The sequence below is a fragment of the Sciurus vulgaris genome (assembly GCF_902686455.1).
Source record: "Sciurus vulgaris genome assembly, chromosome: 9".
Lineage (NCBI taxonomy): Eukaryota > Metazoa > Chordata > Mammalia > Rodentia > Sciuridae > Sciurus > Sciurus vulgaris.
In genome coordinates, this window is record NC_136469.1 from 104,352,218 (window position 1) to 104,367,160 (window position 14,943).

At 48.7% G+C, this 14,943-nt stretch overlaps 1 protein-coding gene across 2 annotated transcripts in view; it reads left to right on the top strand.

Annotated features, from left to right (window-relative positions):
• The window catches only part of SCFD2 (sec1 family domain containing 2), a 398,565-nt gene that overhangs the window by 381,174 nt on the left and 2,448 nt on the right, over positions 1 to 14,943 (top strand). For both annotated transcript variants that reach the window (XM_079154037.1, XM_079154038.1), the window contains one exon: positions 7,588 to 7,707. In XM_079154037.1, the coding sequence (XP_079010163.1) occupies positions 7,588 to 7,707 (120 nt within the window). The remainder of the gene's footprint in view (positions 1 to 7,587; positions 7,708 to 14,943) is intronic.

Genomic DNA, 14,943 nt, shown 5'->3' on the forward strand with positions numbered 1-14,943 from the left:
AGTCCCATTGCCCCAGGTGGTATCAGAAAAAGACCCACAAGGGGAAATGAATGACTGCTCAGGCAGGCCCTGAAAAACTGGCGGTGGTGAGAAGATTACATTTGAAACTTTTTCACTTGCAATTAATATGCCAACAAATTTTGACAGCTTAATCCAAGAAAGGGCAATTTACTATGAGGACGAAGGGCTGTCCCAAGCACAGCAATGCAGTGGACCTCAGGAAGGACTGGGACCAAGAACTGAAAAACCATGAAGACAGTAGGTAGTCTGAGACTCGCGTGCCCTGTAGGAGGGGCTGGATAGTGCCCAGCATACTTTAGATGCTCAATAGTGCTAGCTGGGATTGGGGGTTATGGCTCAGTGGTAGAGACTTGCCTAGCAAGTGTGAGGCACTGGGTTCCATCCTCAGCACCACATAAAAATAAATAAATAAAAATATTGTGTCCATTACAACTAAAAAAACTTTTTAAAAATAGTACTAGCTGAATGAATGGCTGAGCAGCCACCCCATGGCGTGGTTCTTCTTGAGAGCCTAGCTTTGAGCCTCATCTGTTTCAGGATTCTCAAGAAAAGGTCCAGCCTGGTTCTGGGCTCCATTTCATGACCCATCAACAGTGACTGGGGCAGCAGGATCACATTGTGACTACACAGCTCCAGCCTGCAGATGGGGGATATCGTCTTGTGGACTGGAGAAATACCTAGAGCAGGTGTCAGTAATGCTTTGGAATGAAGAATGAAATACTGGACTTCAGGTGAATTTTGATGTCAGATCCTTGAACTTGAGAGCTCAACATACCTTGGAAATCATCTAGTCCATCTCCTTCTTAGTCACACAAGAGAAACAGAGAGAGAAACTATTGGCTTAAGTCTATACTTAGCGGCATTTCTGACAGAGGACACCATCTCAGCATTCGAGTTTATCGATTAAATGAGTACAAGTTCTGGAGTTCCTCTTTGCCACACTATAACTATTATTTATATTTTATTCCTAATAATGCTACATTCTATGAGGTGAGGCTGAGTTATGTCTAATACTAGCTAAATGTGTTCTGTAAGTTCTAGTGAGTTAAATATTTAATACAAATCATTAAGCAAAAACAAAAATTTGATGCTTTTCTTTGTCTGGCAGTGAATAAGTCTTGAGATCCTCTGCTGTGTGCCAGTCACAAGAAGGCATGGGTTGGACTATGCCCCACAGCACAGCTAGGTCGTGTTTCTTATGGTTTATTGGGGAAATGGGCAAGAAAACTGAGGACTGTAGGGAGGAAAGAGGAGTAGTGTAGGAAAGGTGATGTGAGAGCACAGAGGAGTGGCTCAACCAGGATCGGAGGAAGCTTCCCAGGGACGCTGAGTTTTGTCAGACCAATAGGAGTCAGGAACAAGGTAACGAACTGCCATGGGAGGGGGGGCATTGCTTTAGTTTCAAGTGCCTAGAGCTAAGGTGGCACGTAGGCAGTAGAAGAACATGAAGACCAAGATAAACAGAAGCTAGATCAACAAGGGCTGGAGGTTTGGAACAATGAACAATGAAGTGACATTGACAGTTTTTTAGGAATATGCAACAACTTTACATTTCATGAAGATTGCCCTGGCAGCATTGAGAGAAAAAGAAAGAAGGACCCACCTAGTATCGTGGGAAAGGGAGGTGAGAAGATGAGAATCCAAGGTCAAGGATGAGGGAATGAGGGGGCAGGGGTGAAGCACTGAGAGATTCCATAGGACTGCACAAGGATTGAATGTGGCAGGAAGTGAGAGGAAGTTGTCTAGGGCCATTTGCTTGGTCTGGAGTGACCAGATGGACATGGTTAACATTGTCTCTTTTGGAAATCAGGAAATGGAGAAGATAACTTCATTTTGGCTTGTACAGCTTAGGGTCTTGGGAGACAGCTCTGTGGCCTGGCAGAGCCTAGTCCAATAGTAGCAAGCTGGAACCTTAGATTGTGTGAGGCATTGACCTGTACACAGGCGTAGGGTGCCCAGGGAGGACGTGGAGAAAAGAGCAGGAACTGGAGGTGTTATGACTTAGATATGAGGTGTCCCCTAAAAGCTCCTGCGCTAATGCAGGAGGTTAGATGATTAGATAATGATAGCTGTGACCTAATTAGAGGATTATTTCCACTTGATGGATTTGTGATTTGAGTGGATTAGTAGGTAGTAACTATAGGCAGGAGGGGCATAGTTGGAGGAAGTAGGTCACTGGGGGTGTGTCCCTGGTGCACCCCACCCCTCTTAGATTTCTGACTGCCTTGTGTTGAACAGCTTTCCTCCACTATGCCTTTCTGCCATGATGTTCCTTGGACCCTGAACAGTAAAGTCAGCCGACCATGAACTGAACCTCTGAAACTGACCCAAATAAACTTTTCCACTTCTAAGTAGTTGTTCTTATCAGGTATGTGGATCACAATGACAAAAAAAAAAGCTGACTAATATAGGAGGCCAGACCAGGTGGGAGTACAGTGTGTAATGGAGCAAGTGGAGCAAGAGACGAGCATCTAAGTAGAGCTCAGGGAGGAAGCAAGAAACCTAGAAGGCCTTAGAAAGTGGAGGGCATGGGAGAAGTTTCAGGAAGGAGGAAGCCATCTACTACAGCAAATACAGCAGAGAGGACAAGATCAAGAGCAGAGTGGCATTGCAACCTTTTGCAATGTGACTGAATGAGTAAGTCCACAGGGACCTGGTAATTGGATGATGTTTCTAAGGAACTAACTTTCAGTTTGAATAATTGGTTTATAAATGGCAGTGTGTGGATTGCAAAGGAAGACATTTATATCTTTGCACAGAGATAAACTTGAATTTCAGTCTCAATCCTACAGCATATTAGTTTGGTGACTTTGAATTAAATTATATCACCCTTTAAGCTTCAGTGTCTCTCTTTGTAAAGTGGGGCTTCTGCCTACTTCATAGATTCTAAATTGCCTAGCATAATGCTTCCCCACTCCTCATTTTCTCCATAGCATTTATCGCCTTCTTCACTTACCAGTTTACTTATTTAATTTTCACCCCAGCCCTCATCCCACCACTAAAACATTCTGTGACAACGGGATTCTTCCCTGTTTGGCGTATTGCTGAATCCCTGATGCTTCAAGCAGCATCTGGCCCTCAACAATATTTGTTGGATGGACAAAAAATGACCAAGAAGCTCAGCGTTGGACTTGAAGTATCTGGTGGCAATGGTGGCAATGTTACTAACACCTTCGGAAGAAAAGCCCTTGTCAAGGGCCATCTTCAAAGTCAGCCTGGGTCTTTTCAGAGTCTTTATGGCCCACGCTTCTGTTTCTGCCTCTACAAGGCACTGCCCATTTCTGGAGAATTGAGGACCTGACCTTCTTTGTTCTAGGGACAAGTGAGTCACAGATTGAGAGAAACTGAATAAAGGAACACCATGTGGGGGAAGTGACGACAGAATTCCCAGGGCTCCTGGAGAGCCCCCAGAAACCAGAAGCAAACCCTGTTGACCAGCCCAGCCATGGAAGCTAGTTAGACATCAAAGAGCTCCCTCAGGGTCCACACCTGCAAAGAGCGCCTCACAGCCTCTGCGGAAAGGCAGCAATGCAACATGGAAGGAAACCATCTTCTCTGGCCAGAGCTGCTGTCTTAAAGTCACAGTTGGCAAAGGTTTTGAAAAGGAAAGCGCAGAGACACTGACTTTCTTTATTACCGTGCATGTGTGATGGCAGAAATGATGCTTAAATCTTTCATCTTCAAAGTGTGTCACACCATGAACCAACTAACAAATGGGACCCAGCCATGTACGGCTGCTAATGAAGAATGTGTCATTCGGGTGGAATAGGCTCCAGTTCCCAATAGCCTGCTGACCTGACATGGTCTGAGGAGAAAGTCTGGTATCAAAACATAAATCTAAACTGAAACCCAAAGAGCAAACAGCAACATGCATTAATTAGACCCATTTATTTGTACAAAACCAACATTCCCTCCACTCCTCCAGGGAATTGCTCTTTGTTGTTGCTGTTCATTTCTTTTTCCCCTTTTCATCTTTCAATACATCTTTCCAAGATTCTTGCCATGTACTACAGATTCCAGACTCTCTTATGGAAAGCATATGTCCCGGGGAACATATTGTACCATGCTGAAGCTCTGGAGTCAATTGTGTTTCTGTCCCAGAATTGAAAAACAACAGTTGTTTGTGGAGCTTGGAGGAATCTCAGGGTCAGTTTTCAGCCAGAAGAACCACGAGTTAAACACTTTCTAAGAGCTTTCTAAGATAAAAAAAAGTGCATCTCCTATTAACCTATGCATCCCATTCATTTGTTCATTTCTCTGTTTTATTCATGTAACACTTCCTGGACGTTTCCGTGTGCTCGGTACTATGCTCAGCCCTGAAATTTCAAGGTAAATGTGCACAGTTCCTGCCTGTCAGGAGCTCAGAGTCCAGGGGAGACAGTATGTCAGGGCAGCAGTGTGGTTTTCCAAGGCCAAGACAGAGGCGGCTGTCAGGAATCATGGGCAGAGGTGGAAAGATGCCTGGGGAGAACTTCTCAGAGGACGGGATGCTTTTAAGAGAGAATAGAAGAGAGGAGGCCAAGAGGGATGAGGGACTCCACATGGAGGAGGCTGAACGCTACCTGAGATAATATGACACAGTGACACGCAAACTGTTTAATGGGCTTAGAGAGAGGCTGAAAGTCACTGGTGTGGCCTTACCAGTACCCACGGACTGCAGTTGACAACCTCCCAGGCATGTAGTTGAGCAAAAGAATCAAAGTACCATGTAGAACTTTAGAAGTCAGGGTGGTGGTTATCCTCCGAGAGGCGGTGTCAGGAGGGGGCTTGAGGTACCAGTCTTACTTCTTGATCTAAGTGCTGGACATGCAGGTTTATTTACTTCGTGACGATAAATGAAATTATACACTTGTGATAAATGCACTTTCTGGTGCCTATATTCAATAAAATGTTACACGTTCAGCAAAGTATTCAAAAAAAATGCAAATAACCAAGCATCAAGCCATGGTACAAGTCACAGTGAATGACTCCAGGAAAGAAAAAAAAAAAAGGTGGAGGAGAGGAAATAGAAACTTAAACCATAGCCATGTGATATGAGCCTTATATACTGAGGCATGAAGGTGATAGCCATGAAACTGTGCAGAGAATCTGAGCATGTGACAAGGCTGAGTGGTGTTTAGGATGTAGCCCCTGGATCTATAATTTCATTACTTCCACCTTTTCATCTGCAAAATACACTAATAGTTGTATTTGACTTCTAAAGGTATTTTGAGAATTATAAAAAGAGAATGCACATGAGTAGCATAGTGCTCACTATACTCAGCACTAAATATTGGTATGTTAGAAAGATTACTAGGCAGAAATGAAGGGAATGGATGCAGAATGTCCAGACCAGGAACTGAGAGACGAAGCAGAAGGCCGTGGCAGTCACCTAGTGAAGATGTCAGCGGTGCTGTGAGTCCAAGGGATATCACTGACTGCGAGGGACAGAAAGGACAGGACTCAACCTGGGAGGCGAAAGCCACAGCAAAGTCCAAGATGGCTCCCCTGGGTCTGGCTCAAGTGACTGTGAAAGTGGCATGTGGTTACAGATTCAAGAGAAGGATGGGATTAGAGGGAAGATTACACATCAAATCTGAAGCCAGGGAGGCACCCAGGTGGCAAGGTCCAAGGATGATAGAGAGGTTTGAGCTGAAGACAAATTTAGGAAGTATATAAAAGACTGTCCAAGGCAGGTGAGAAGATGAGGTCCCTCAGGATGATGTTGAGTGAGAAGAGTGAGAGGCCAAGGATGGAACCCTAAGCAGTGTCGAAATGTGTCTGAGAAGAAACAAGAGTAGGAGCTGGGGATGTTGCTCAGTGGTAGAGCAGTTGCCTAGCATGGGTGAGGCCCTGTGCCATCTCCAACAAGAGAGAGAGAGAGAGAGAGAGAGAGAGAGAGAGAGAGAGAGAGAAGGAAGGGAGGGAGGGAGGGAGGGGAGGAAGAAAGAGGAGAGACCAAGAGAGTGTATCATGGTAGCCAAAAAGAGTCTCATTAATTGTGACAAATGCCACAGATGCTAGGTAAAGACAAAGAAGGGCCCATTGACTCCTACAATATAATGGCCATTAGTGACTTCAGTGAGAACAATTCTGGAGGATAGCATGACAACAGCAGGGTCCAAGTGGGTGTATGGGTGGTAGATTTGAAGAAAGAGGTCAACAAATGAAAAGAGGTCAAAGGGAAGGAGAAAGACAGAGTGGGATGCTAGAGGCGGGAGAGGAGTTGACAGGCTTTTTCTAAAGATGAAAGGCTTTTTAACTTTTTCCAACGTTCACCACTACCTATTTTGAAGACCTTTAGAATTTCCCCCAGCCTCTTTCCTCTCTCCCTCCTTCCTTCCTTTATTCCTTCCTTCCTTTCTTTCTTCCTTCCCACCATGGGCTTTCTCTGCAGAATCCAAGAAGTTATGTAACTTGGGATACTTAATGTGTTATCCTTTTAAGAGTTTTTAAAATAAGATACTGAGAAGCAGGTGTCTTTAGGCAAGCAAGGAGGCAGCAGAACCCAGCTGAGCAAGGAGCAGGGAGCGGGGAGAGCAAGACTTCCTGGTGCCCCACTGCCCACCCTGTGCTCCCTGGGACGCTCCAAGGCCTGCAGAGCCTATGTGTCTGTGAGCACCAGTGTGTGAACACACTCCTGCCTCCATCCATGCCTCCAGGCATGCTCCATCCTGGCTGGGCCCTGGCTGCTCCACTCACCTGATGACCACTTGGCTCCAGACCTTGGCTCCTCCTGCCCACTCCTCACCAGTTCCACTCGGGCTTCCAGATAGGACTCAAAACACAATTCTTAGGAACCCCTATTGTCCACTGAGTGTCATTTTGCTAAGTCTGACCATGGGTCATCTTGCATTTCCTGAGTGGTTGTTGAGAGTCATTCTCGTTTTAGGGTAAATAATACTTGGCCTCATTGGCAAAATCATATATAATCCAGAAGAATTCTCTGTAGCATCTGATGTAGGTTCCATGCAGTGTGGATTCTCCACCAAGGCTGGTTTGAAGAAGTAAAGGTCTGTGCTAGTCTGCTCTCCATAAGAGTGGCCCCAGGCTCCTCCCTCTTTGTGCACCTCCGCTCCCCCACCTGCCGAGAGTGCTGACTGCTGATTAACACACAGACATTTGTAGAGCACCCATTCTGAGCCATAAGCTAGGTGCATGGGAGTCGCACAGAGCAGGTAGGTAAGGGGCCTCCCCTGCGGGTCTCTGTTCTAGTCCAGGAGATAGCCAGCAGGAAACAAATACGAAAGTGTGGTAGCCGCAGGCCGTGGGGCCTGCTCTGAGGGAAGTACACATGCAACAAAGAAGAGAAGCAAGTGTGCACTGGGACCTGAACAGCACCGAGGAGTATAGCGTGCTGTCCCTTGGCCTTCCCTGCGCTTGGTAGCCGCCAGCTCCTGGAACTTTTCTTTTGGTAAAGTCTTTAAATGGATGTGATAGGGTGCCAGGTTATGCATTTTTCCTGGTCAATGAAGTCACTAAGCACTAGCCCACCTGATGGCTAATAAATCACAATCTCTCCAAGTCCCGTCTGCATGGCGAGCCCCTGCAGCCACCAGCTGACTCTGCTGGTCTTCTGTTTTGCAGGTGAGCCGGCCTCATCCCAGCGACCACCCCCTCCTGATCCTCTTCGTGGTTGGTGGCATCACAGTCTCTGAAGCCAAAATGGTCAAGGACCTTGTGGCTTCCCTGAAGCCAGGAGCCCAGGTACGAAGTCATGGGTGATGAGAACAAGAGTCCAGAGACAGGAGTGGGGGGCCGGCAGGGGTCCCGGGCTCCTCCTCCAGCCTGCTTCCCTCTGCATCCTGGCTGCCTTCTCTCCCACCTCTGCTGCCCTCAGCATGTTCTGCCTGCCTGCCCGGGATTGGCCAGCCTCCTGGCCAGACCCAACCTCTCTGGATAGCGTTTGTTCCCCATAGTAGAGGACTTTGATAGAGTCCCTTATGACAGATTAATTCCCACACCAGGCAAGCTCATCCTAAATTGAATCTGTGTTGTTTGAGTAAATTGCTCCCCAAATGGGCAAGAGTGGGTGGGGTGCAGTGAGGAGAGGAGGGGAGCTCTCCTGGCCCCATCCTTCCTACCTCTGGGCTCCAAGGCCAACGTGTTGCTATCGTCACTCCTCAGCACATCGATTCTCCAGTCAGTGCTCAGTCACTCAAGAATTTGCCCTACTTTCTAGGCTCCCTGTAATTGAGGGGTCCAGAGACCTCCTCCTACCTGTGACCATTAGGGGTCAAGACATCGTCAAGACAATGACTAGTGTGTAACTCTCTCCTTTATACCTCCTGCCAGGTCCCAGCCCATTCCCCAAACAGGAAGGCTGTCCCTGCAGACCCTAGGTTCGGAACATAGACCTTTCGATTTAACAGGCATAAGTTCCAATCCTGCCTCTGCCTTTGACTAGCCAAGGGACCTGTGAGAGGAAGGTCCTGTTTTCTCGTTTAGGAAACTGGGTGGGTTAGCTTCAAATCAGATCCAGTTTCAGAATGTGCTTCTGACACGGTGCCTGGCTGGCGCCTGGCAGCACTGGTGGCCTCGGTTATTATCTGCCCTTTCGGAGCAGTCACCACCCTGCTCTGGAGGAGGATTTGAGGTTCATGGCCCAGGAAAGAGCCTTCCAGAAAAGGAGCGCCCCAGTCTCTGCAGGCTCCAATCTGACCGGGGACGCAGTGCCAGTAACTTGGTGAGGTTTAAACCCTCTCCCTAGCGGGTTCCCAAACACATTCTGGGACGGGGCCACAAGAGCTGATGGCTCACTTGGGAGATGATCCCAAGAACTAGCAGTGAGGGGGTGAGGAAAGGAGGAGAGTAGGGGAGGAAAGCGCAAGCAAATTGAACTACTGGGCTGGTTATACTGAGCACAACTGAGGTGCAGTCCTCCTGGGGCCCCAAGGGGTGGTGTATGACATGCCTTAGCATCGTCACATCAGAAGACAGAGGGCCTGGATGTTTCCCCTGGACTCCCATCTCTGATTGGGACTTGCTTCCAGGGGTGTTATCTTCTTGACATTTGGAGGTCACAGCTTTGTGGCACCTCTACACACAGCTGGGCAGTTCAAGCTGGGCTTTCAGAAAGCAAAACAGAGGTGCAGTGCTTCAGGCAGGATGCCAGCTAGTACTGGGGACTATCCGCCAAGTGCACAGAAACCAGCTGGTTGGGGCCTATGGGATCGCAGCCCAGTGCTGGCTGCCTGAGACCTACCGTGTCTGTGTGCTGCATCAACGCCCTGCTGGCAGGGGCCACGCAGCCAGCCACGGAGCCAGCCACGGAGCCCCTGTTCTGCCCTTCTGTGTTGTCCTGCCGTTGCTCCCAGCCCTTCCTGCATCTCTGCTGGCATCCAAAATCCACATTGTGCAATGAAGCCCTGCTCACACTGCTTCATATTGGCCGGCCTGGTCTCCTCAACCAAACATGAATTCCCTAAAGACAAAATCAGGGGCCCTGCAGACCTGAGCATAGAGCAGGAACTCAGTAACCCCTGTGACTTGATGGACGTATGGACTCCAGGAGATCTGGCATGATGGAGCAGTCTGTGTTGAGTGACTGGGCCACTTGGCAAAGTCAAGTAGGCCTGCTCCCTGTTGGTGTCCAGACAATCAACTAGAGAAGCTGGGAACTGGGTACCCAGGAGCAATAATAGGTACTTGAGCAGAGAAGTGACCAGGCATTGGCTGTGACTATTCCTGCTGTCATTACTATACCCTGTGATGGGTCATAGCTGGTGAAACTTCTGATAAATTGGTAAATTCTGCCTCATTTAGGACCCTCTCTGTCAGCAATATTAAGGATCTCTTTAATGAGCAGTTGCCTTTTTGAAAAACACATTTAAAAAAAAAATCAGAAAGTACCCTTCTCATTGTCCCTAACTCCATGAACCCAATTCTTAGCTCTTCAAAACAAGGATGCCTTGTAACAGCCTGCAGACACGGTAATCCCCACTGTGAAAGGATAAATGCAGGCGTCTTCAAAGCCCTGCGGCCCGAGTTGGGCAACACAGCCCCAATCTCCAAGGGTTTTGCTGCAATCTGATCCCGTGCCCAGTCTTCTGCCCAGAGAGCTTCTTAGAGAATTTTGGGCTTAAGGAGCAGCTTCGACTGCTTGCGACTTGTGCTTTGTGCCCAAAGCTCCCCAAAGAGCTACTAGGCCCTGGGAGAATTCCCAGGGCATTAAGGGGGCTGGGTCATTTATCACAGTGTCCTCCTCTCCGCGCTCGAGAAAGCAGGGGATCACTGGGCATTGGCATCTCCCTCTCCTACCCCTGACAGACACACAGCTGCCCTGGCCTGGCAACCAGTGCAGACTTGTTTTCTGCTTTTGGAAGCACCATGGAAATCGGGCCTGGCCGGCTGAGCCATCGCACAATGACCAGCTCCTTGATCTGTGTGGACTCAGACTTCCGTCAAGGGTCCGTGCAACCAGAGGCGATCCTGCAGGATCCAGGCATCAATAGGCCATCACAGGCACGGCCAGCCGCCAGGAGAGGAGCTCGGACGTGATCCTCAGTGTAACATGAGTCTTGGAGCTGATGCCTCTGTTCTGCCTTTAGCATCTCACCTGCTGTCCTCTGTCTCCAGGGGTGAGGACTTGCACCTTGCCCACTGCAGCCTGCCTGAGTCGAGGCTGGCCTCCGCCAAACGCAGCCCCACCAGCCTCCCGGAGCTCTCTCTCAGCAGTGCAGGGTCCAGCATGTTTGCTTGGCGCTCGCTGTCTGTGGTCGTTGGGCACGTGCTGATGAGAGAAAGAGGCAGCTGGAAAAGGTCCTTTTTCCTGGCTACAAAAAAGTCCCCCTTCCTTAACCTCACTGAGGAGAGCAACTCCCCCCAACACACCCCAAACAGCCACAAGAACCAGGCTGGAGTCTCCCCAGCCAAGCACCAGCCCCTGTCCCCTCACTCACTGGCTGCCTGCTGTGGGGCTCTGTGGCCAGACAGCTCTGGTCACCTGAGAGCCCCAGCAGGGCGGTGGCAGCAAGTCCAGAAGCCTGTGATTGTGAGACGAAAATGACAGGGAGGGACCCTCCTGGAAAACAGAGAGCAGCCAGCTCAGGAAAAAGAGGAAGGCCCGGCGGCCAACCAGACCCAGCCACCTGCTACCCTGCACAGACGGCTCATGCCTGTCACACACCCCACTTCCACGCAGCGCTACATTTCCAGAGTTGAGTATTGAGTGAGGACATAATAATTGTACTTTTTAAAAAAGTAGATCCAAGGTCAGCACAGTGTTTTATCCGTATAATCCCTGCTACTCAGGACTCTGAGGCAAAAGGATCACCAGTGTGAAGACCGCCTAAGCAACCTAGTGAGACCCTGTCTCAAAGTAAAAAAATAATAATAATAAAAAGGGCTGGAGATGTGGCTCAGTAGTAGGGGAAGAACAAAAAGTAGGTCCAGAAATATGCAAATATTCACAAATTTGCACACAACTTTTGGGGTTCAAGGAGAACTAAACCCTGCTCTAAAACCTTCCCGGTTATTTTTAAATTGATGAGAAGCCTCAGGGAGGGAGGTGAGTGAATTTAACACCACCACCGCCAACAACAAAAACTCAGAAGGGGGAAAGGATGATCTGAATCTCGTGCTTCCGAGCTCTTGGGGGTCCTGAAGCACAGCACACCGAGCTTCGGGACAAGGAGAAAGCAGATCAAATGGTTTACAAGGCATTTTCCAGAACAGAAAACCCACTGTTGCACTGATGTAAAGATCAAATCCTTTTACACTTAAGACAGGTGTGTGAGTGTGTGTGGGGGTGTGTGTGCACACGCAAGAAGCGTGAGACGATGCCTCAAATATGGCACGCACTCGAAAAACAGTTCTTCAAGTCGATGAATATGCATATTGGCGCCTGTGCCTGTGTGGGTTACTTTTGGGGGGAAAAAATCTCTCAAGAAAAGAAAGAGAAAGGAAGAAAACAAAATTACTCCCTGCTTCTTTTGATTCCTGGTGTTAGAAATCAGAGGGTTATGAGCTCCAAATCCTAGACGTCCCTGCTTCCTCCGCATTCAGCAGAAATAGAACAGCAAGATGCTGGCACCTGCAAATTACATCGGTGGCTGGAGACAGGAGAGTGGCGCAAGCGAGTGGGCGGGGTGTCTCCCGAGGACGGGCTGCTCCTGGTGCTGAAGCAGGGCAGCTGGAGCAGGGGGCCCAGAGGCTGCCGGGGGCCTGGTGTCCCCCGTCCCTGGCTCCAGCGGCCAACACATTTGTTTTTTATGTCAGATTTCTGCTTCGTCCCAGATGCCTGTTGATGAATGATCTCCATGTTCCAGCACTCCACCATGGAACTGCCTGCTGCTGGCCACACTTGGTGACACCTAAATCGTAGTTGCCCTGCAGCTATGGTGTAATTTCAGCTCTTAAAAAAATGTGTCGTCTCTGCTAAACACCCAGTCTCTGCTGTTAGGGCGTACAGTCCATCTGCAGCCTGCTGGTATTTTTTGTGGGAGTGTCACCCAGGCTTGGGTGGCACAGGATGGGTGTGGTGGGTGGCTACCCCGTGCTCTGTTGGCCTGTGAGGAAGACTCCCACCCCTGCAGCTGTGTCCAGGCCTGAGGTGAGAAGAGCAGAACTCCCCAAAAAGAAGAACGAGGAGGGGAAGGGGGGGAGGGGAAGAGGGGAGGGGAAGGCAGAGGAGAAGAGGGGCAAGGACAAAAAGGGGAGAACCGAGTAGACACCTCAGGACCGGAGTGGCTTGGTGGCCCGGACAGGGCCGCCCGGGGTTTGCGTTAGTGCTCTCACTGCCTGAGAGCAGGCGACCTCTGAAAGGACACTGGGGGTCGTGTTTGATTTGCCTCCTATCACACACTTGATGGCCACAGTTTTAAAAACCCAGGTGTCATCTAATAGCCCGTCTCAGGCTCTTCTGAGCATTTTCTTTTTTATTTTTGAATGTCTTTTTTCTTTCCCCATTTGGAGTCTATTTATGCAGAAATGGCTCATTGAATAAACTAGAAAAAAACCTGAAAATGCTCAAAAGCCGTCAAAAATGCCTAAGATGTAGCAATACTTGAGGATTGCTGTCATACTATGGTGGCTGGTAGCTGTGTGACCCGGCTTGCTCTACAGATAGGAATTTTAGACAAGTAGGTTTTTGTTGAACTCATGTGAAGCCCAGAGCCGTTTGAGCATCTTTTCCGAGAGCTTCTCTGAGGGAAAACCTTCCTGTTGACCGTTGCTGAACTCCCTGCCTCCTTCGCTGCCTGGCCTCTGTTCATCAATTCTTTATGAACTCACTAAGTCAAGGCCCCGTGCTGAGAAGCAATGGCAGAGCCCGGTGACGGAAATGGAGAAAGCTGTGAGCTATAAAGCACCACAGGGACACAGTCTTGGGGGAGGGTAGACTGGGAAGGCTTTCTGGAGGCGGTGTCACCTCAGCAAAGTGAAGGACAACGGAGATGTCTTCAGGCAAAGAGTAGGGAAACTCTGTTCCAGATTTTTTAAATTGTCCCCGAAAAGCCAGTTACAAAACTGCTAATAGTTTAGGGTGGCTGGAACATGGGACTGATGGTGAGGGGTGTGGAGGCAGGGGCGTGGTGTGGAGAGCTGAGCCATGAGCAGATTCTGAAGGCCTGCAATGCTCTCCGGAGAGCTGGGCTTATCAAAGGGCAGTGAGGAAGCGGGAGGGATTTTAAGCCTGTGAGTAATACCCTCAGATTTACACTTGGTGGAGAAGAAGGTTCTGGCAACTCCACCTCCTCAGTGACCGCAGGGGCTACACAGGGAGAGCAGCAGAGGAAGCAAATAGTGAGGATAGCAATGGTGGCAATGGTGATAAAGGCAGTAATAGCAACTGCCATCTTAGGCCCCTCCAGAGTCTGCAGTTAAATGTTTGACACAGATGTTCACATTTGATCCTTATGAAAATTATACAAGGTAAATAGCATTATTCAGACCTTACAGATGAGGAAACTGAGGCTCCGAGTGATGAAACAATTTCTCCAGGGTCAAGTGGAAGCTCCTAAACTTGTGCCCTTACCCTCTCTCCTCCCAGGAAGAATCCTTGGGCTCAGCCAGCTTTCTCCCATCTTCAGAGGCCACCTAATCTACTTCATGAGCTGCCTCTGTTTTCCACCTGTTTCTTTTCACTTCTACACAGAGCAGGCCACAGACACTGGTGTGGCCCTCACAAAGCTATTGTCTGAGGTGCTATGTAAATACCTGCTTGTTTATGAGGGGAACCTGGTCTTTGTGTGCCAGCTCAGTGGTAGAAAGTGAATCCACAGTCTCTGTTGGCCATGGTCAGGAGCCCAGCATGCCACCTGAGACTGATAGAGTCTTTGGTTTCAGTTATTGCTGCTCTTAAAATGTTGATATCAACTGAATCTCCAAGTTCCTCAATCCTGCCAGCAAACTTTGCCCCTTGGAGACTCGCTGTAGCCCTCACACCTGTGAGAAATCTACCGGCTTTGCCTTGGAACCAAAGAAGGCAGGGGCTGGCGGTGTGGTGGGACTGGCAAGTCACCGGGGGCAGTGAGGCCCTCTGGTATATTAACCATTACCGGCCTCTCTTACCTCAGAAGACTCTGCTTCCAGAGAGTGTGCAAAGAATTTTTGCCTTTATGTGTGCATTTTTAAATAGGCTTTTTAACTGTGTTCTGCAATTCCCTAGGAGTCTATGAACCTCTCCTAAAACTATAATATAAAAATATTTCAAATATTTTATAATATTTGAAATATTATGTATGAACTTACATGTATTTTTCTAGAGAGTTCTTAGCTTACATAATATTCAAAAGGAGGTCTGTGTCCCAATCAAAAAAAAAAAAAAGTAAAACAGCAGCTGACACTTGCCAAGCACTTCCTGTGCTCTCCACACACGAGCTTATGTAATCCGCATGACAATCCTGGGAGCTCAGGCCGTTCTTTTCCTTGTGTGACAGCGAGGCAAGGAGGCTTGAAGTAGGTGACTTTCCAGAGGATGTCTAGCCTATCCGCGGTGGAGCT